We start from the raw sequence: 21,639 nt of genomic DNA, 5'->3' as shown, positions 1-21,639 counted from the left end.
AGTTACTGTTGGGCCAGATCTTGTTCATCTGTTGTTGTTTTTTTTTTAATGTTTTTAATATAATAAATTTAATAAAGTTTTGAATATAAGTGTAGTACTTTATAGGTATACCTTATTTCTTCTAAATTGAGTCTTCATTTTGGATCATTGTTTTCCCTGAAGAGCCAGCAACACCCCCTGACACCCCCAGCTTTAGTTCTGTTAGTAATTTACCAATTCTTCCTCCTCCTCATATCTGCAAAGTTATAAGCATGCCTATTAGATCTTTAGTCAAATTACTTATTTAAAAATCTTCAGCAGAACTCTGTGGCATGCCATTACATATTTTTTTCCATTTTGGCAAAGATCCTTTTAGTGATTCATTGTTGACATTAAGCTAGCTAACATATCTACCTAATGCTGTAGTGATCAGGCTTGTATGCATGTATGTGGTAGATTGCAGTAAAGGATCTGGGATAATAGTAAGGAGAATCTGCTTTTAGATAATTATATATTCTTCTTAAAAGATTCATTCATTCCTTCCTTGTATGAACTAGTACAGTAATTGGGGAAAAAAGACACCCTCTGCTCAGAAACAGCTAAAGATTTATATAATAAATAGATGTATGAATAGATAAGAATTTTATTAAAGCAGGGTTATTCTTCACCATCTGTTAGAAAAGTCCTCTTGTATATTGAGTATTGTTGAGGGAAAGTGAATCATCTTGTGGACCTAAAAGCTTGGTGGGTTTAAGAGCAGAAGTTATGGGGTGAACTTTGTTTTCTTTTTCTTTCTTGTAAGAGCTACTTTTTTTTTTTCCCCCCACCAGGTTCATTCTGTAAATTAAGGAAAAGCTTTATTCTTTTTTCTCAGCTTGCTGAACTAAAGCAGGAGTGTCTTGCTCGTGGTTTGGAGACCAAGGGAATAAAACAAGATCTCATCAACAGGCTCCAGGCATATCTTGAAGAGCATGGTGAGTTCCCTGTGGAGCCAGAGTGATGTGATTGAGGAGATTAATTTTTAGGCTCTGCCATACAGAAGATTTCTTTTTTTCCTTTAGGTTGTTGGTGATGTAAGATTTTAATTAACTCTATCAAGAAAACTCTTGTTATCTAAAACAGTAGTTATAATGAAATACCCCTTTCCCCCTTAAAAGACATTGTAACTGTATTTCAGCTAATTATTTTAAAGGAAGTATGGTAAAGCAAGTATCATTAGACTGAGAATTGGACTATTCGAAGTTGAATTCCTCCTGTGCCAGAAGTTTACTAGGTAACTTTGGACAGACACTGTTTTCATGGCTGAGTGTTTGTTCTGGTCTGTGAAGTGAGACCGGTGTCTCCACCCTCGAAATCCATAAACTTAGGTAATCTCTGGTTCCTTCTAGCTCTGACATCCTGTAATTTCACTTTAAAACAGATAAAAATACTTCATTTATACTGTCATCCCTCTCTAATTTTAATTTTTTTATTCCCTTTTCTTTTATCCAAATTCGCTTAGTCAACAATTCTAATGTGCTTGATACATATTTTTTGTCTTTACGGTTGTAAACCATGTAGTGTTGTTTGATCTGTAGTAATTTTATGTAGTTGGCAATGAGGCAATAACCTTTATTGCACACTTTTTTTTCTTAAGTACTCACTTTTTTTCAAAGATGTATTTGTATGAACTGTGACTGTGTCATCTAGTCTGTTGATTCTAATTCCTGCATTGTTTTCTATAATTTATAGAATTCACCACATTTTCTTTAGTTCATTCAGTGACTGACTCCTGTATTGCCTCCTGAACTACTACTTTCATATTTCCTTATATCCTTGTGTGAGAGTCTTTTAGGGTGTATACTCAGGGATGGGGTTGCTAATAAATAGCTATTCATAAATGTTTACTTAATATGACTAAATACTACCAAACTGTTTCTCTGAATTGCTCTATAAATCTCATTATCAGCACATGAGGGTTCACTCTGGCCACATTTTTCCTAATCTGTTGGTGGTTTCAATTTACATTCTTCCAATTATTAAAAAGTTTAAACATTTCTTTTGCTTATGGTTCTTTGGGTTTCTCCTTTGCCCATTTTTCTGTTGGGATTCTCATTGGTTGCTTGTTAGTTTGCAGGCATTTCTTCTGTATTCTAGTGACTGTTCCCCTGTTGGTTTTATACACAAGTATCTTCATGATTCTTTTTTCTGTGGTGTCCTTTCCTAGTTTTGAAAAGTCAGTTTTTTGCATAGTGCTTTTGCTTCTGGGATTTTTTTTTTTTAAATTTTAAGAAATTCTTCACTAAATTCTTCCACATTGGTTTTTGTTAATGTTGTAGTTTGACCTCATCTTGTTTACTTCTTTAGTCCAACTGGCGTTCAACCTCTTATTGATGTTAGGTAGAGTATGTAGTTCTATCTTCTCCATGTGGAGCAAATTTTATGAGCATATTGAATTTTGTTTTGGAAAAGCAAAAAGATTATAATTTTAGCCTAAGTACAGTGATCAAGATGGTTTTGTAGCAGGGCTTGACCTGAATATTTTAATATTCTTTAGCTGAAGAGGAGGCAAATGAAGAAGATGTACTGGGAGATGAAACAGAGGTGAGTTGGAGAGAGTAAGGTTAGTCACTGGCCTGGCAGTGTGCCACTACCTTGGTCACATTGCTGAACATTAATCATTAGAGGGCTTGAATGCTGACTCGTTAGGGGCGCATAAAGGGGGAAAGCCTGGTTCATTTTGGAGTTCTCATATTTTTCTGTTGACAGTTATTTACTCTTCATTTATTTTAACCATCTTGTTTCATTTGTTTTTAGGAAGAAGAACCAAAGCCCTTAGAACTGCCTGTCAAAGAGGAAGAACCTCCTGAAAAAACTGTTGATGTGTAACTATCCTTTTTTTATTTATTTATATTAATTACATTAATTTATTTATGACTATGCTGGGTCTTCATTGCTTTGTGCAGACTTTCCCTAGTTGTGGCAAGTGGGAGTTCTACTCTTCTTTTGCAGTGCTTGGTCTTCTCGTTGTAGTGGTTTCTCTTGTGGAGCATAGGCTCTAGGAGCATGGGCTTTAGTAGTTGCAGCACGAGGGCTCAGTAGTTGCGCTCTGCAGCTCTAGGGTGTCCGGTCTTTTGTAGTTGCGGCACAGGGCTCAGTTACTTCACTGCATGTGAAATCTTCCCAGACCAGGGCTCGAACCCTTGTCTTTGGCAGGCAGATTCTTATCCACTGTGTCACCAGGGATGTCCCAACTATCCCTTTTTAATAATGAATACAGCGCAGATGGTTCTGGATTTTTTAGTGTTTCACTCTGTTTACTTCTTAAACATTCTTGTTGGCTTTTTTATTAGATCGTACATTTTTAGAAAAGTCTAGTTCATTTCAACTACATTGACCCACTGAAGGAAAGTAAGTTGTCTTTGGGTTATGTAATAGATAATTAGGACCAGGAGACTTTAGTCCATAAAAAGTTTATTTGTCTTAGCCTTGTTGTATATGATAGATGATTCTCTTTCTGTGTAGAGAATCGTGCAGATTTTCTGCATATGTGGACTTTTATAAGGGAGGAGTGTGCGGGGCAGAGGTTATGTCTCAAGTAACACTGTATTTTCTCTTATTTTCTGGTTTACAGTGGAGGAAGAGAGGACAAAGTATTAATGAAAAGTAGATCTGGGTTTATTTAAATTATTGCACAAGGTTGTTCATAAACATCTTTTATTTGGAATTTCCCCACAAATGTCTGGCCATCTTATGCACCAGCACATTAAGAGCAGTTGAGTCCTTTTTAACATTTTTGCTCCTCATAGCTGTATTAATCTGTTCAATTATAAAGGGCAATATGTGTACTTGTAAAAAGTCATAAACAGTACATAGAAGAGTATATAAATTGAAAATTAAGGAGACTTCCCTGGTGGTCCAGTGGTCAAGACTCTGAGCTTTCAGTGTAGGGGGCAAAGGGTCAGTCCCTGGTTGGGGAACTAAGATTCCACATGTCATGTGGTGCAGCCCCTCTGTCCCCCCAAAAAAAGAGAAAGGAAAGAAAATTAAATACCTTTGTCTGTACCTCCACCTGACTTCCCAGAGGTTTTCAATATATTCTTTTGAAATATTTTATATGGTGTGTGTATATGTATATGTACATACACGATGCATATTGTTGGTTTCCTGATTTTTTCCCATGTATGGAGATCTTTCTATATCATCATGTAATGTCCTTATTTAATTATTAGATGTAAAGACTTCCATGGCATTCTGGTGGTTAAGACTCCATGCTTCCACTGCAGGGGGCGTGGGTTTGATCTCTGGTTGGGGAGCTTAAGTTCCTGCATGCTGTGTGGCAAGGCCAAAAAAAAAAAATTAGTTACATAGTAGGCAAGGTTCTAAGTGTTTTACATATATTCTCATCTAATCCTCACATCAGCTGTAAGAAATGAGGATAATTATCCTAGTAAGTGGTAGGTCTCTGTTTTTTTAACTTGTTGTTATACAATATTACATGCTTATAAAAAAGTTAAGAGAATACTATATAGACCCCTATGAACCCGTCACGTAGATTTAGTTGTTAACAACTTAGAATTTTATTCTTTCTGGCAGCTAATAGTACTCCATTCTAAAAGTGAATAGTAATTTCACCAGTCTCCTCCTGTTGATGGATATTTAGATTATTCATAATTGCAAAACATGCAGTGCTGTACTTCCTTATGCAATTCATTTTAAATGTATGCAAGTATGTCCAAAGGATACATTTCTAGCAGGGAATTTGCTGTATTAGAGAGGATATTCCTTTGGTGTTCTATTAGATTTTGTCAAATACTACTGCTTTCTAAAGCCATTTAGTTGTTGCCCATTACAGGAGGTTTTTGTTTATATAACGTGCCTTGAGAAGATGGCCAATGGGATAGCTTTGGGGGTTTTTTTGGTCTTCATATCTTTATTTCTACACAAAGCAGTGCAAAATGAGGCAGTTCTTCAAAGGGTGACTTGGAGCCAGAAATTCCATCGTGAGCGTGAAAGTATTAGTTGCTCAGTCGTGTCCAACTCTTTGCGACCCTGTGGACTATAGCCCACCAGTCACCTCTGCCCTTGGGATTCTCCAAGCTTTTTTAAAAAATTATTTATTTGGCTGCACAGGAACTTAATTGTAGCATACAGACTCTTAGTTGTGTCTTGTGGGATCTAGTTCCCTGACCCAGGTTCCCTGCATTGGCCACTGGACCACCGGGGGAGTCCTGGGATAGCTTTAAGATAGAAAGGTTTTGGGAACTTACATGGCAAGAAGGATCAATGATCAGTGCCAAGAAATAGAGGAAAACAGTAGAATGGGAAAGACTGGAGATGTCTTCAAGAAAATTAGAGATACCAAGGGAACATTTCATGCGAAGATGGGCACAATAAAGGACAGAAATGGTATGGACCTAACAGAAGCAGAAGATACTAAGAAGAGGTGGCAAGAATACACAGAACTATACAGAAAAGATCTCAATGACCCAGATAACCACGATGGTATGATCACCCACCGAGAGCCAGACATCCTAGAATGCAAAGTCAAGTGGTCCTTAGGAAGCATCACTATGAACAAAACTAGTGGAGGTGATGGAATTCCAGTTGAGCTATTTCAAATCCTAAAAGATGATGCTACTCAATATGCCAGCAAATTTGGAAAACTCAGCAGTGGCCACAGGACTGGAAAAGGTCAGTTTTCATTCCAGTCCCAAAGAAAGGAAATGCTGAAGAATGTTCAAATGATTGCCCAATTGCATTCATCTCACACACTAGCAGAATAATGAAAAATTATCCAAGCGAGGCTTCAACAGTGAACCGAGAACTTCCATGTGTTTAAGCTGGATTTAGAAAAGGCAGAGATCAAATTGCCAACATCCGCTGGATCATGGAAAAAGGAAGAGAGTTCCAGAAAAACATCTGTTTTATTGACTATGCCAAAGTCTTGGACTGTGTGGATCACAACAAACTGTGGAAATTCTTTAAGAGATGGAAATACCAGACCACCTTCCCTGCCTCCTGAGAAATCTGTATGCAGGTCAAGAAGCAACAGTTAGAACTGGACATGGAACAATGGACTGTTCCAAATTGGGAAAGGAGTACAACAAGGCTGTATTTTGTCACCCTGCTTATTTATTTAACTTATATGCAGAGTACATCATGTGACATGCTGGGCTGGATGAAGCACAAGTTGGAATCAAGATTGCCAGGAGAAATGTCAATAACCTCAGATATGCAGATGACACTCCCCTTACGGCAGAGAGTGAAGAGGAACCAAAGAGCTCCTTGATGAAACTGAAAGAGGAGGGTGAAAAAACTGGCTTAAAACTCAATATTCAAAAAAATGAAGATATGGCATCTGGTCCCATCACCTCATGGCAAGTAGATGGGGAAACAGTGGAAACAGTGACAGACTTTGCAGCATATTAAAAAGAAGAGACATTGCTGACAAAGATCTGTCTAGTCAAAGCTATGGTTTTTCCGGTAGTCGTGTAGATGTGAGAGTTGGACTGTAAAGAAAACTGAGTGAACAATTGATGCTTTTGAACTGTGGTGTTGGAGAAGAGTCTTGAGGGTCCCTTGGACTGCAGGAAGATCAAACCAGTCAATCCTGAAGAAAATCAGTCCTGAATCGGAAGGACTGATGGTGAAGCTGAAGCTCCAATACTTTGGCCACCTGATGTGAAGAACTGATTCTTTGGAAAAGACCCTAGTGCTGGGAAAGATTTAAAGCAGGAGGAGAAGGGGATGACAAAGGATGAGATGGTTGAAGGGCATCACTGCCTCGATGGACATGAGTTTGAGCAAGCTCTGGGAGTTGATAATGGACAGGGAAGCCTGGCGTGCTGCAGTTCATGGGGTCGCAAAGAGTTGGACACAACTGAGTGACTGAACTGAGGGCAAGAAGGAAGGGGAAGTAAATACGGTGATATAATTAGCCAGTGTGGGTTAAAAACAGTGAAGTTTGAGAATTTTTAGTTATATTTATAATATGTAAAATATATAATTCTCTTGTTTAGAGGGCTTTAATTTTATCAGTGAATTTCTGAACAAGGAAATTGACTATGTGAGAGAGGTTGTGTTTTTGCTTGTTAGAGGGATAGTAGTGGTTAGACTAAAGTATGTACAGAAGATTCGGGGTCCCTGTAGTTTGGAGAATGTTTTGTGTATGACTGTGAATAGGAGAGAAACTTAGTGAAGAGATGAGATTTCACATGAGTCTCAGAGTATGATGTGTATTTATTGCTTGAGCTTAATTGTGCCTTAGGGAATTGGAACAGATCTGAAGGAAGTGTCCTCTCAGGTTCCCTTTTTGCCTTGAGGTGTACTGATGGGAATTTGGAGGAAGTCATTAGCCTGAGGTTTGGTGAAGAGGACTGCTATTTTAATGGCATTGGACTTCAAGTAAAACATTAAACTTCCATGTCCCTTTCTGCCTGAAGAAAATGAGAGGGTTGGGGAAGGAAAGATGATTAGGAAATGGAAAAAAATCAGAAATTTCTTTTTAAAAAATCCTTTAAACATTCAAAAGGAGATCTCCTCACTTTGTCTTCCCTTGATATTCTCCAAAAAGATAACCTCTGTTTCTAGTTTGATTTTTTTTTTCCTGCTCCCCCCCTCCCCCCCTTCCCCCCCCCCCACCCCCCCTCACCCCTCTGCTGAAACCAGGGCAATTAAATATTGCAGGACTTAGTTATGGTCAGCAGGGGGCTCCCATTGCTTATCTGTCAGTCCAGGGACCTCCAACAAAAGGATGGAGCAGAGAGTAAGTTCCTGTTCCAGAATTGCTTCCTCTGAAAATGCCATTAAACCATTACTACCTTTCAGGGCATCAAATGGGAAAAGTGTCCGGCATATTGGAACAAAAGCCGCCCATGTCTCTAAATGAGGGACCTTAATGAGACTGGTTATGACCCACAGTTTTATGAGAGTTGTTTGGTGGAGGGTTAATGCCCTTCCATTTATCCTGGGTACTTCCGAACTTTGTCTCCCGCCCCTCTGGTCCCTCCGCTTTTGTTTTCTCTTAAACCTTTTGACTAGTAACTTAGCATGTTTTCCTAATTCAAACTTCCCTTAGCCTTTTTTTCTTCCCTCTCCCTTTGGCATTTTTATTTGTCCCACTTTGATTCTTCCAGCTGGAGCTGCAGTCCCATGGGAGATATAAGGGATTTGTAAAAGAAGGAAACCAGACCTTGTAGAGCACTCATTAATTGTGATGAAAATTGAGAGCTGGTATTTAAATAAGGGTTGGAGAAATAGTCATTAGTCCAGAAGTACATTTAAAGTTCCTAAAAGTAAATGAAATGATTTCCAGTGTCCTTTAAACATTTCCCTCAGCTCAGTGTGTTTAACCACAGTTATTTTCTGGTTGCTTTCTTATAGTAAAGTAACTTAGTCTGTTATTTGAACTTTTTTATGAATAGATGAACAATTCAAGGAACTGAAAAATCTGATGGGCTTCATGCTTTTTTGGTCTGAAGGGTGGCAGAGAGATAGGGACAGAGAACATGATTCAGGTGAATTCTTAGACAATTCTAACGTTTCGGTTTAGACTATCAGTTTTTTTGATTTTAAAAATCTCTTTTCCAGGGCAGCAGAGAAAAAAGTGGTAAAAATTACATCTGAAATACCACAGACTGAGGTAGGTCATTGTTTCAGAAGAGCAGTCTATATATATCTTTTTCTTACCCTTTATTCTATCTGTGTCATCACTTTAAAATATTTACTCATAGGCAGAAAATCAGTATCGACAGATTGAGGTAGTGATACATTTTTACGCCAGCTATACTTGGGAATATATTTGGACTGGCATAGTTGCCTTTGAAGCCCTAATCTTTTGTATAGTGTTCTGGTCTTAGTGGTAACTCTTTTTAAGATGTTTATAAACTGGGATTAGAGTTTGAGAGGATCATACCTTGAAAAAGATGAAAAGTTAAAAGGGAAGATGTCACTCACCAGTTACTACTAGCTAGCTGATGAGATAGAAATTTCTCTGGATTCTGTCTCAGAATCTCTGAAATTAGGTTCCAGTCAAGATCTGTGGGCTTTTTTGTATGTTTAAAGTAGAAATGGTATAGGACAATGCTGCTTCATATCTTTTTTTTTTTTTTTTTTTGGTATCTCATTTCTAACTGAAAGAGTACACAACTAGTGTTGGAACCAAGCTGTTCCTTTGATCCATTTTCAAAGGTCAGCTAAACACAGCTTTTGTCTTCTTGGCTTGATGTAGAATGTGGGTTTTATTTTATTCCTTCCCTTTTGTTTTTGAGGACATGAATGTAATAATAGTCTTTTTGTGTTTGCTTTCTGGAAAGGGTTGTTGAGTTAAGCCCTGGGATGGATACAACCTGATATCCTCTATGATTGTCAGTATAACTCAGTTTAGATCTTAAGAAATTACTCCTGATGTTCTAAAGATACACATCTCTAAATGACTTTTCTCTTAAAAGAACGAAATCAAGAATTGAATTTTTCTCTGCCCTCTCTTTTGTCTGTTATCACTTAGAGGATGCAGAAGAGAGCTGAACGATTCAATGTACCTGTCAGTTTGGAGAGTAAGAAAGCTGCCCGGGCAGCTAGGTGAGTGTTCCCAGCTATTTAGATCTGAGATAGTGATAATATTAAGGTGAGAGGGTGTGGTAGGTTTTAAATATAGTTTATTTTAAGTAGAATAGAGGCCTTGCTGAAAATAAAGGCTCTCTTGGCTCTGTTCAGAACATGTCTGCTGACTGGATGTAGTAGCTGTAGATTGGGTTTTATTAACAAGCAGGGTTTTTGTAATAGGAAAAACACAGGAACTGAGTGTTACTCCCAATTCTGATAAGGCTACATTTTAGTTTATTCTTTGGACTCTTGGTGAGAAAGAGAGTCAACTGAACCTCTTTCATGGAGTTGTTAGAATTAGCTAATGATTGCAAGGCTTGAGATCACAAGCAAGAAGTGCCATATGTACACTTGACACGGATACAAACCAGGAGTGTGAACAGCTTCCTAAAATTTAGCTTGTTTTTCTTTCTACAGATTTGGGATTTCTCCAGTTCCATCAAAAGGTAAGAATATAGAGACTTCTGAAAAAGTTATCTTTATATTTTTACTTTTTCGGCACAACAGATTTTATTTCTCCAAATTAAGGTAAACTTATTAGCTCTGGCAGCCTTTAAGAGGTTATTATTATTCACCTTTTTGGTTTAGGTAAAGCCATTTTCAAGCCTTTCCGGGCAATTTAGAGAAGGTACTAAAGTTTGAGAGAATAGGAAGCAGTGCCAACATTTGTTTTCCTTTTCTTGGATATGTTCAGAGAAGATTCTAGTACCAGCTTTATTCTGGTGTCTCAAATCAGCATATAATTATTATGTACCTGTCCAGTGTTATATTACCTAGTGTGAGTGGCAAGAAGAAAAAGTATCTTTTACCTTTTAAGAATTTACAAGGAAATAATCTTGGTTATGCTTAAAGATTTAGCCACAAGGATTATTATATCACTGTATTATTTATAGTGATCAATAACTGGAAACAATGTAATATACAATAGAGAACTGGTTAAGTAAATGTGTACCATAGTACAGTTAGAAGACCATAAAGATGTTTAAAATAATACTGTTTAAAGTTGTATCTGTCCCATTTGCCAGGAAAGTGGGAAAAGCAAGTTATAAAATACTTGTAGTATGTTGCCATTTCCCAATACAAATACATATATGGGTAGGAAAAAAGATTAGAGGGATATGTAATAAGTTGATAACATTCATTGTCTCTGGTTGGCAGAATTTAGAATGACTTCTTTTTGCTTAAGTTTTTAAATTTTTTACAGTGAACATGTATCTGTAATAAATTAAGGGAAAAATGTTATTCTTTTTAAAAACAACATAGTACTTGTTCTGAGAGACTTTAAATGTACTTGCCAGATAAAATACAGACTTCCTAGTGGCCTGTTAAAAGTTTCAAGTCTGTGAAGAAAATGTCCTCCAAAGATCTTGTAGAATTTCACTATGACTTTTAAAAGACCAGCAAAATTCTGATCACTATGGCTACATGCTTTAAAAACAAAATATTTTCTGACATTTCATTATATCAGGAGAGAGATCATAGGGTTGGTAATGGAATAGCAGAAGTTGATATATTTAGGGGTGTTATTTGAAGAAAGACTAAAGGTAAAATTAATGCTTAGCCTGAAAAGGAAAGTTGACCAATAAAATAAAAGGAATATTGTTTTATAAGTGAACATAAAAATGTGTAAATAGTTCCTAGTACATAGGTAATGGTAAAAATCGAGTCCAGGACTTCCCTGGTGGTCCAGTGGTTAAGAATCCCCTTGCCAGCACAGGGGACACAGGTTCCATCCCTGGACCAGAAAGATTCCGTACGCAACTAAAGCCCATCTGCCACAACTACCGAGCCTGTGCTCCCTGGAGCCCATGCTCCACAAGAGAAGCCACCACAAGGAGAAGCCTGTGTACCTCAATGAGGAGTAGACCTGCTCACTCACTGCAGCTAGAGAAAGCCCACGTGCAGCAACAAAGACCCAGTGCAGCCAAGATGAATGAATGAATGAATTTAAAAATTAAAAAACAAAACAAAACAGTTTATATCTGAAATTTACAGTGGAAAGTTAGGGAGCCAGTTGCAGTATTGAGATTGCTTAAACTAAAATTCTGAAAAGTTTTATGTAAATAATTATTGACTAGAATAGGGTTGAGCCTTAGAGGCTAATATGCTGCTTGCTTCTAAGTGATAATTTCAGGACAGAACATTGGCTTTAAGTAGCCATAATTTTAAATGTCTATAATAGTAGCTCTGCACCTTTGTCTAGATATGTCTTTCTCTTTAAACAGCTTTATTGAGATATAACTCATATATCATCCAACTCATCCTCTTAAAGTATGTAATCCAGTGTTTTTAAAATATATTCAGGTGGTTGTGCAGCTATCATCATAGTCTCATCACCCCCAAAAGAAACGCCATACCCATTAGCTTTTCTCATCTGCTTTATCTGTCCTCACAAGCAACCACTAAGTTTTTTCTATATATGTTAGTTTGCCTTCATATAAATAGCATCATACAATTCATAGTCTATGAGTGACTGGCTTCTTTGACCTCACATAATGTATTCCAGGTTTATCCCTATTTTAGGATTTCTTTTTACTGTTGGGTAATATTACATTGTACTGATGTGTACTGTGTTTTATCTGCCCCTCAGTTGATTGTACGGTTGGGATTTCACTTTTTGGCTACTATGGGTAATGCTGCTGTGAACTTTCATATACAAGTTTTTATGTGGTTATGTATTTTCATTTCTCTAGGGGTATATATGTATAAGTAAAATTGCTAGGTCATATGGTAAGTTCTATGTTTAACTCTTCGAAGAACCGCCAGACTTCTCCAAATTGGCTATACTATTTTATGTTCCCAGCGGCAGTGAATGCAGATATGATCTCTAGATGTCATCTCTGCCTTTTCTTTAACTTTATTAGATAAAAGACATTTTTCATATATATGATTTTTATCCTATCTAACTTCATTTCAAGACTCTCAGCTTTTCTTTATGACTTCTAAGAATATAAAATAAAGCTTTTTTTCTTTCTTTCTTTAGGCCTGTCGTCTGACACCAAGCCTATGGTAAGAAATCGTTTTTTTTTTTTTTTTTTCTTTTAACCTTAACTCTATATAGTTAGTTTTAAGTTAGGGATTTCCTCCTTCTCTCCAGATAGGGGAAACAGATCATATGAATTTGGTGACTTGTTTTCAGTACAGTGTTTTATGTTCTGAATAGAATGAATTGTTTGAGGTACTGAGAGGTCAGGAAAATTTTTGCATCTTCAGAGTCATAAACATCTTCCTTCCTACTACCCTCTTAGGAAAAAATGAATAGATTTTGTTAGCTAGAAGATAATCCGTATAACTTCTATGGTACTAGAGTTTTAGACCTCACTGGCAACCCACTCCAGTGTTCTTGCTTGGAGAATCCCAGGGATGGGGGAGCCTGGTGGGCTGCCGTCTATGGGGTCGCACAGAGTCGGACACGACTGAAGCGACTTAGCAGCAGCAGTAGCAGCAGTGGCTTTTGGATAATGTCTAACTCTTAATTACCACAGGAGAATCTGTGAAAGCAACTTTAATGAGTTCTCTCTGTAGATACTGGTCATTTTCAACACTACCTGTTAAATACCAGAGAGTACAGACTAGGATAGTATGTCTTCTGGACTATTATGACTTGTCAGCATGCTTAGAAAATGCAAGCAGATGCTGTGAAATATGTTTCAGTTTATGAAATCTTGCTCTTGGAGTTACAGTTCAATAATTAAAGTGAAGGTGAAATGTTTTAGTAGTAGTAGTAGTTATTAGCAGTGGTAGTAGTACAGGAAGTGTCCCAGATATCCTTATATCATCTTATATATCAAGGCTTCCAAGAAAAAAGAAGTAAGAAAATTGAGTTGGGTACTGGTAGTGCGTTTGTCTTCTGAAGAATGGAGAGCTTCAGTGATCGTTTCTGTTTGCTAGGAGATCGAGTTAAGACTTACCTGCAAAGGCTTGGTATAGAAATTAACAGGTTTGAACTGTGAATGATGGACTTGTTTAGAGGTGATGATTTAGACATTTGTTTGCTTTTTCAAGCAGTGTTTGGCTTACTTTGATCTTAAACCCTCCTTAGGCTTTTGCCACCTTTGATGAATGAAGGAGGCAGGGCTAAATCTCTCACTGCATTCCAGGAGAGGTCTTTTAATAATTAGTGGCATGAATGAGTGCTGCTTAGTTTCCTAATTTGGCACATAGGGTATCTTTGATGTTGTATAGGCTTATTTGAACTCTTAGCTTTGGATCATAGTTTGTACCTCTGTGTTTTCTGTTTTGATTTTTTTTAATATGTTTTTTCCCTTATGTTTTTATAGGTTAACCTGGATAAGCTAAAAGAAAGAGCTCAAAGGTTTGGTTTGAATGTCTCTTCAATCTCCAGAAAGGTAAGGTACTATTTTTGCAACATTAGAGCAGCTTGGGGCTGCATAGTTTGGAAATGACTGTCCTAAGAATAGAACTGGCTACTCAGCACTTCATTTAATGCAGTCCTTTGACTATCACCTCCTCTCACTATTGATTACATTATGGGAATTGTTTCGCAGAGTTAATTGTTTTTTTCTAGATGTTGTTTGCATAACTTCCACACTGGCTGTTAGAACAAGGTCTATATTTTCCTTAGTTAAGATGTTGGATTCAGTGATGTTACATCTGCTTTAACTTCTGATATAGGTATATTAGAAATTAAATAATCAGGGAAGACAGTCTTGTCATTAGGCAAAGATACCTGAAAATAAAATTTGGAGGTTCTATAGAAAAACACTGAGAAAGTTACTTTATTCTTTCTACCCTTCTGCTAACTGACACTGTTTAGTTTAAGCAAGATGACTTTGTTGACACCATGCCCTGTGGAGTGATCAATTCTACAGGACATTGTTGTGTTTGGAGTTTTGCTAGGCACATTAGAGAAAATGCTAGAGCAAGTAGTCTCTTAATCTTTGTTCTGTGAGAATGAGAGCATATTTCTTGGTTGTTGAGGTGATAGTTGGATTAAGGGAAGATTATTTTAAATCAGAAAAACCATCATTGGAAAAAAAACATTTCCCACTCAAGTATGGAAGTATTTAGCTCTCTAGAAATCTGTTGGAAAAAAATGATCTGACAGTAGTTATACTTTTGCTCAGAAAAAAAGCTGAGCATATAAAAGTTGTGTCCCTATGGGACTCATAACCTTGAACACAACTGTGCTTCATCTTCCTTCCCTTTGGGTTATATTTTTTATGTTTACCAGAAATACAACATCATGTCTTTTTGCCCAACTTGATTCTGAGACCATAGGTATTCAGTAGGAGTATTTGGTGGTTTATGTGGACTGAAATAAGGGAGTTAAGAGGGAGGCAGAATATATAATTCTTAAACCACATATAGCTTAATTGGGAAGAGTTATTATAAACCAAAAGTCATTTGTGTTTTGTTAGATGGTCAGGGGAAAGGGTGCCTTGTATCTGGCCCTGATTTTCATCTTGTCTCCTTTTGTATATGAGGCCTCAGTATCTGAGAATCTCGGCAATATCTGCACTCCTCTAGGGAATTGTATTAGTTTGTGTGTTGGAAGGCAGGTACAAAAGGTACCCACTGAACTGAGATGGTATCATGATACTGAAAAATGAAGCAGCTGCATATAATAGGTGGATTAGTTTATTATAGGGTAACTTACTTACAGGTAAGATCAGGTAGCAGGTAGGATAAGGTTGCATTTTGCTACCTCAAAGTATTGGCAGCTGTACTCTACACTGTGGAGGGGCCATAGGGGCTTTTTTTGTATTTAATTAACCCAGGGTTTGAGGGTACATGCTTGGAAACAGGAAGTATATTTCCAAGTCAAGGTTATAAATGGGTAACTAGTCTCATGGATGCCGAGAATACATCATTGAAGGCCTTCATTGTTTCAGAGACTAAATAACACAAAGGCCACCTAGACCTCATGATCATTAAACAATATTAACTACAAAGTCCTTGATGACAGAGAAGAGATTTACTAAACAGTACAGCTCTAGGTAGGGTCAGTGGAAGGACAGGAGGAGCTGAATGGATCCAAGATGGCATCAGTTATGCTAACAGCCATACATTAGATGTTCAATCAAAATTAACAAAATTGGACATTGTATCTCCTACTACTTAGCTCATATAGACCCATTCCTGAGAGGAATTTGTGTGTTGCTCTGTGCTGTCCATCTAACTTATACAAGGACATCAGTCTTTTCCCTTCTCTGGAATCTTTCTCTATATTTGACCTGTTTTCAGCCTCCACAGGATGCTGAGTAAAACATGAAAAGATAAATTTATTAATTTTGAGCAAATTACTGAACTTCTTTATTCCTCATCTATAAAACTAGGAGTAATACCTAACACTGTGTTGTGTAGAATAAATAATTGTAGTAAATAATTGGAATTCCCTAACATAGAAGCAACGGTTAGAACTGGACATGGAACAACAGACTGGTTCCAAATAGGAAAAGGAGTACTTCAAGGCTGTATATTGTCACCCTGCTTATTTAACTTCTATGCAGAGTACATCATGAGAGACGCTGGACTGGAAGAAGCACAAGCTGGAATCAAGATTGCCAGGAGAAATAGCAATAACCTCAGATATGCAGATGACACCACCCTTATAGCAGAAAGTGAAGAGGAACTAAAAAGCCTCTTGATGAAAGTGAAAGTGGAGAGTGTGAAAGTTGGCTTAAAGCTCAACATTCAGAAAACGAAGATCATGGCATCCGGTCCCATCACTTCATGGGAAATAGATGGAGAAACAGTGGAAACAGTGTCAGACTTTATTTTTTGGGGCTCCAAAATCACTGCAGATGGTGACTGCAGCCATGAAATTAAAAGACGCTTACTCCTTGGAAGGAAAGTTATGACCAACCTAGATAGCATATTCAAAAGCAGAGACATTACTTTGCCAACAAAGGTCCGTCTAGTCAAGGCTATGGTTTTTCCTATGGTCATGTATGGATGTGAGAGTTGGACTGTGAAAAAGGCTGAGCACCGAAGAATTGTGCTGTGGTGTTGGAGAAGACTCTTCTTGGACTGACGAAGACTCCTTCCCTTGGACTGCAAGGAGATCCAACCAGTCCATTCTGAAGGAGATCAGCCCTGGGATTTCTTTGGAAGGAATGATGCTAAAGCTGAAACTCCAGTACTTTGGCCACTTCATGCGAAGAGTTGACTCATTGGAAAAGACTGATGCTGGGAGGGATTGCGGGCAGGAGGAGAAGGGGATGGCAGAGGATGAGATGGCTGGATGGCATCACTGACTCGATGGACATGAGTCAGAGTGAACTCCTGGACTTGGTGAAGGACAGGGAGGCCTGGCGTGCTGCGATTCATGGGGTCGCAAAGAGCTGGACATGACTGAGCGACTGAACTGAACTGACTGAACATAGTGACACTTTGACCCTCAATATAAAGTGTAGTTTTCTTCCTTAGTTTTCAGTTCAGGTTTTATCACTTTGAGTCAATTAACCTCTGTGTTTCAGTTGATCATTGATAAGATTTTAGTTCCCATTTTAAATTCTAAGGAGTTAAAATGAGATAATGTAGTTGGGAGAACTCTGTATGAGCTCTGTTCTAACATTCATTGTCACACTTTTGTTCTAGAGTAGTGCTTCGCAAGTTCTGTGGTGAAAGTCTAGTTTTTAAAATTTTCCCATTCATTGTAGAGAGGTACTTTTGTAAAGTAAAAATGTCAAAGACATGTTAAATTACTTTGGAAGTTTTTAAACGGTTTCTGAACTTATTGCAGGCTGGTAACAGTCTGGGGGGTCAAGCATTAGGAGGCAGACTACATTTTGAGTAGCACTATACTAGAGTATATATGGTTTCTTCTGAGGACCACTTTTCTTGGAAACTTGTGACTTTCTGAGATGCTGTCTTTGAGTATAGATTCCATTTGCATTGATCATAAATCCTGATTTTCAGAATTATCCTATTAGCAATGGTTTGCTCTAATTTGCCTCATAAACCAGAAAAATGCCCGAGAAAATGTCCTTGCTGTTTTTTGCTGAGCACCACTGTTCCATAGAACTTTCTGTGATGATGGAAATATTCTACCCAGTGTTGTTCTATTGAATAATCTGTTATCTAATACAGGCATACCTCAGAAATATTGTGAATTCAGTTCCAGACCACCACAGTACAGTGAATATTGCAATAAAGTGAGTCACAAATAAGTAGTGTACATACCTAAATTGAAAAGTACTTTATTGCTTAAAAAAAGTGCTATCATGAAGGAAATATTACATGTGGTTTAACATTTATATAATAAAATATAAATCATATGCTGTGTGGAGTTGTCAGTTCAGTTTAGTCCCTCAGTCGTGTCCGACTATTTGTGACCCCATGGACTGCAGTACGCCAGGCCTCCCTGTCTATCACCAACTCCCAGAGTTTAGTCAAACTCATGTCCATTGAGTTGGTGATGCCATCCAACCATCTCATCCTCTGTGTCCCCTTCTCTTCTCGCCTTCAATCTTTATTGGACACCTACCGACCTGGGGAGTTCATCTTTCAGTGTCCTATCTTTTTGCTTTTTCATACTGTTCATGGGGTTCTCAAGGCAGGAATACTTAAGTGGTTTGCCATTCCCTTCTCCAGTGGACCACATTTTGTTAGAACTCTCCACCATGACATGTCCGTCGTGGATGGCCCTACACGGTCATGGCTCATAGTTTCATTGAGTTAGACAAGGCTGTGGTCCATGTGATTAGATTTGTTAGTTTTCTGTGATTGTGTGTGGAGTTATAGACAAATATATTTGGTAGGCAGTTTCTTAAAACAACAATGAGGTTTGCCACATTGTTTATCTGTACTGTGCAGTGCTGTTTAGTATCTTACCTACAGAATAAGTTCCTTCAGAATTGGAGTCAGTGCTTTCAAACCCAACTGCTGCTTTATCAACTAAGTTTATGTAACATTTTAAATCTTTTGTTGTCGTTTCAGCAGTATTCACAGCATTTTAACCAGGAGTATATTTCATCTCAAGAAATCTCTTTCTTTTTTTAAAAAGTTTATTTTGGCTGTCCTGGGTCTTCATCGCGGCGCCTGGGCTCTTTGTTGCTGCTTGAGAGCTTTTTCTGGTTGTGGTGTGCGAGCTTCTCATTGTGGCTTCTTTTGTTGCAGAGCACTGGTTCTAGAGTGTGGGCTCAGCAGTTGTGGCACACCTTAGTTGCCCCAAAGTATATAGGATCTTAGTTCTTGGACAGGGAATTGGAGCTGTGTCCCCTGCATTGGCAGGCGGATTCTTAACCACTGAACCACCAGGGAAATCCCAAGAAACTGCTTTCTTTGCTCATCCATAAGCAACTCCTCATCCATTCAAGTTTTACCGATTTTCTGCAATTCAGTCCCATCTTCAGGCTCCACTTCTAATTCTGGTTCTTTAGCTGTTTCCACCACATCTGCAGTTAACTTCCTGTACTAAAGTCTTGAACTTCTCAAAGTCACCTATGAGTGTTGGAATCAACTTTCTTCAAACTCCTGTTATGTTGATTTTTTTACCTCTTTCCATGAATCAAAATGTTCTTGATGTCATCTAGAATGGTGAATCATTTCTAGAAGCTTTTCAGTTTGCTTTGCCCAGATTCATCAAAGGAATCACTACATGTGGCCTTATGAAAAGAATTTCTTAAATAAGGCTTGAAAGTTGAAATTATTCCTTGATCTGTAGGCTGCAGAATGGATGTTGTATGAGAGGGAGTGGAAACATTAATCTCACTTTACATCTCTGTCAGAGCTCTTGGGTGACCAGGTGCATTGTCAAGGAGTAGAAATACTTCGAAAGTAATCTTTTTTCCTGAACAGTAGGTCTCAACAGTTGACTTAAATTATTCAGTAAGCTATGTTGTAAGCAGATGTGCTGTCATACAGGCTTTGTTGGTCGATACACAGAACACAGGCAGAGAGCCCCAGGATTTTCAGAATGGTAAATGAGCATTAGCTTTAACGTAAATTCACCAGCTGCATCAGCCTCCTAACAAGAGCGTCAGCCTGTCCTTTGAAACTTTGAAGCCATTAACCTCTTCTCTAGCAGTGAAAGTCCTAGATGGGATCTTCTTCCAATATAAGGCTGTTTCATCTACGTAGAAAATCTATTTGATGTAGTCATTTTCATTAATTGTTTTTTTTATATATATATATATATGGATAGTTTGCTGCAGCTTCTACATCAGCATTTGCTGCTCCTTGTACTTGTATGTTATGGATGTGGCTCATTCCTTAAAGCTCAGGAACCAAGCTCTCTAGCTTCAGAATTCTTCAGCTTTCTTACCTGTCTCAGCAGCCTTCATAGACTTGAAGAGCGTTAGCACTTGGCTCTGGATTAGGCTTTGATTTAAGAGAAGGGGACGACAAAGGATGAGATGGCTGGATGGCATCACCGACTCGATGGACATGAGTTTGAGTTAACTCTGGGAGTTGGTGATGGACAGGGAGGCCTGGCGTGCTACAATTCATGGGGTTGCAGGGTTGGACACGACTGAACAACTGAACTGAACTGATGGCTTTTTGATCTTCTAGCCAGACCACTTGAATTTTTTTTTCATGTTAGCAATAATGCTGTTTTGCTTTTTTATTCTAATGTTCATTGGAGTAGCACTTTTAATTTCCTTCAAGAACTTTTCCTTTGCATTCACATCTTGGCTAACTGTTTGGTATAAGTGGCCTAGCTTTTGGTCTGTCTCAGCTTTTGACATGTCTTTCTAACTTTTGATTTAAAGTGAGAGATGTACAATTCTTCCTTTCACTGGAACACTTAGGCACCATTGTAGGGTTATTAGTTGGCCTAATTTCCATATTTCTGTGTCTCAGGATATAGGGAGGCCCAGGAAGAGGGAGGGAGAAGGAAATGGCCATGGCCTGTGGGTGGAGCAGTCAGCGCACATATATTTATTAAGGTGACTGTCTTATATAGGCATGGTTTGTTGTGCCCCAAAACAGTTACTACTGTAACATCAGAGATCTCTGATCACAGATCGCTATAACAAATATGATAACAACGATAGAAAGGTTTGAAATGTAAGAATTACCAGAATGTGACAGAGACATGAAGTGAGTGAATGCTGTTGGAAAGATGGCTCCAGTAGACTTGCTTAACACAGGGTTGCTGCAGACTTTCAGTTGGTGAAAAGTATGCTATCTGTGAAGCACAATAAATCAAAGCATGATAAATCAAGGTATGCCTCTATACTTGTCAGTAGTCACATGTAGTTATCACCTGAAATGTAGTTAATGTGACTAGTAACTGAATTTTTAATTGTTTTAAATCTAAATAGCCACATGTGCATTGGACAACTCAGGTCTAGCTTATATCTCCCACACAGCTTTCATACTTGAAAGTAGCATAGAAATCCTTTATCAGACCACTTATTTGGACCACTGTTTCCATTGCCCAGAATTTTTTAGTACTTGTAGAATATAAGCAGTTTCAGAGTGAATTTGTTGGAGGAGAGAAATTAGAGGAAACGCAATGAAATAAGAAGGGTTAAATTAATTTATTTGTGGCCGCACTGGGTCTTCATTGCTGCTTGACCTTTCTCTGGTTACGGCGAGCAGGGGCTCCTCTCTAGTTGTGGTGCACAGACTTCTCATCTTGGGGTCTTCAATAGTTGTGGCTCTCAGGCTCTAAAACACAGATGAGAACCTGTAGTAGTTCTGGTGAACTAGCAAAGATAGTAGTTGTGGTGCATGGGCTTTATTGCCCCATGGCATGTGGAATTTTCCCGGACCAGGGATTGAACCTGTGTCCCCTGCATTGGCAGGTAGATTCTTAACCACTGGACTACCAGGGAAGTCCAAGAAGAGGAAGTGTTGTTTTTTTCAAGTAACTTTTTTTCTAGGACTTAAGTGTCCTGGACCCAGATCCTAAAATTGCAACCAGCTACATTTTCTGTAACAGTTGTTTGGTTCAAAGTGTTGTGTTTAACAGTTCGCTGTCACCAGAAATGATTTGCAACCTAGTATTTGGTTGGCCAGAGGTTAGTGATATGATTAAATTTGTATTTATGAAACAACCAGATTAGCACAGTTATGTTTACTTCATCCTGGAGTCCTGGGTTCCAGTATCGCCTCTTCCTTTGTAATTTGGTCATCTGTCTTTTAAAGTTTTACAGATCT

At 38.1% G+C, this 21,639-nt stretch overlaps 2 protein-coding genes across 12 annotated transcripts in view; one reads left to right on the top strand and one right to left on the bottom strand.

Annotated features, from left to right (window-relative positions):
• ORMDL2 (ORMDL sphingolipid biosynthesis regulator 2) overlaps positions 1-21,639 on the bottom strand; it is a 155,981-nt gene that overhangs the window by 11,287 nt on the left and 123,055 nt on the right. The window lies entirely within an intron of this gene.
• Positions 1-21,639, top strand: part of SARNP (SAP domain containing ribonucleoprotein) — a 51,000-nt gene that overhangs the window by 9,463 nt on the left and 19,898 nt on the right. For 4 of the 11 annotated variants that reach the window (XR_008713192.1, XM_055577182.1, XM_055577167.1 and 1 more), the window contains exons 3-10: positions 810-953; positions 2,516-2,562; positions 2,776-2,843; positions 8,521-8,602; positions 9,467-9,540; positions 9,982-10,010; positions 12,548-12,573; positions 13,845-13,913. Coding sequence is in view for 8 of the 11 variants with exons in the window: in XM_055577182.1 (XP_055433157.1) it covers positions 810-953; positions 2,516-2,562; positions 2,776-2,843; positions 8,521-8,602; positions 9,467-9,540; positions 9,982-10,010; positions 12,548-12,573; positions 13,845-13,913 (539 nt within the window). In the remaining 3 variants the exon portion in view is untranslated. The other 7 variants (XR_008713179.1, XR_008713189.1, XM_055577174.1 and 4 more) reach the window with 5 other exon arrangements.

Source organism: Bubalus kerabau, chromosome 1 (genome assembly GCF_029407905.1).
Source record: "Bubalus kerabau isolate K-KA32 ecotype Philippines breed swamp buffalo chromosome 1, PCC_UOA_SB_1v2, whole genome shotgun sequence".
NCBI lineage: Eukaryota > Metazoa > Chordata > Mammalia > Artiodactyla > Bovidae > Bubalus > Bubalus kerabau.
Note: the sequence above shows the minus strand (reverse complement) of the source record. Positions and strands in the feature narration are given on the sequence as shown.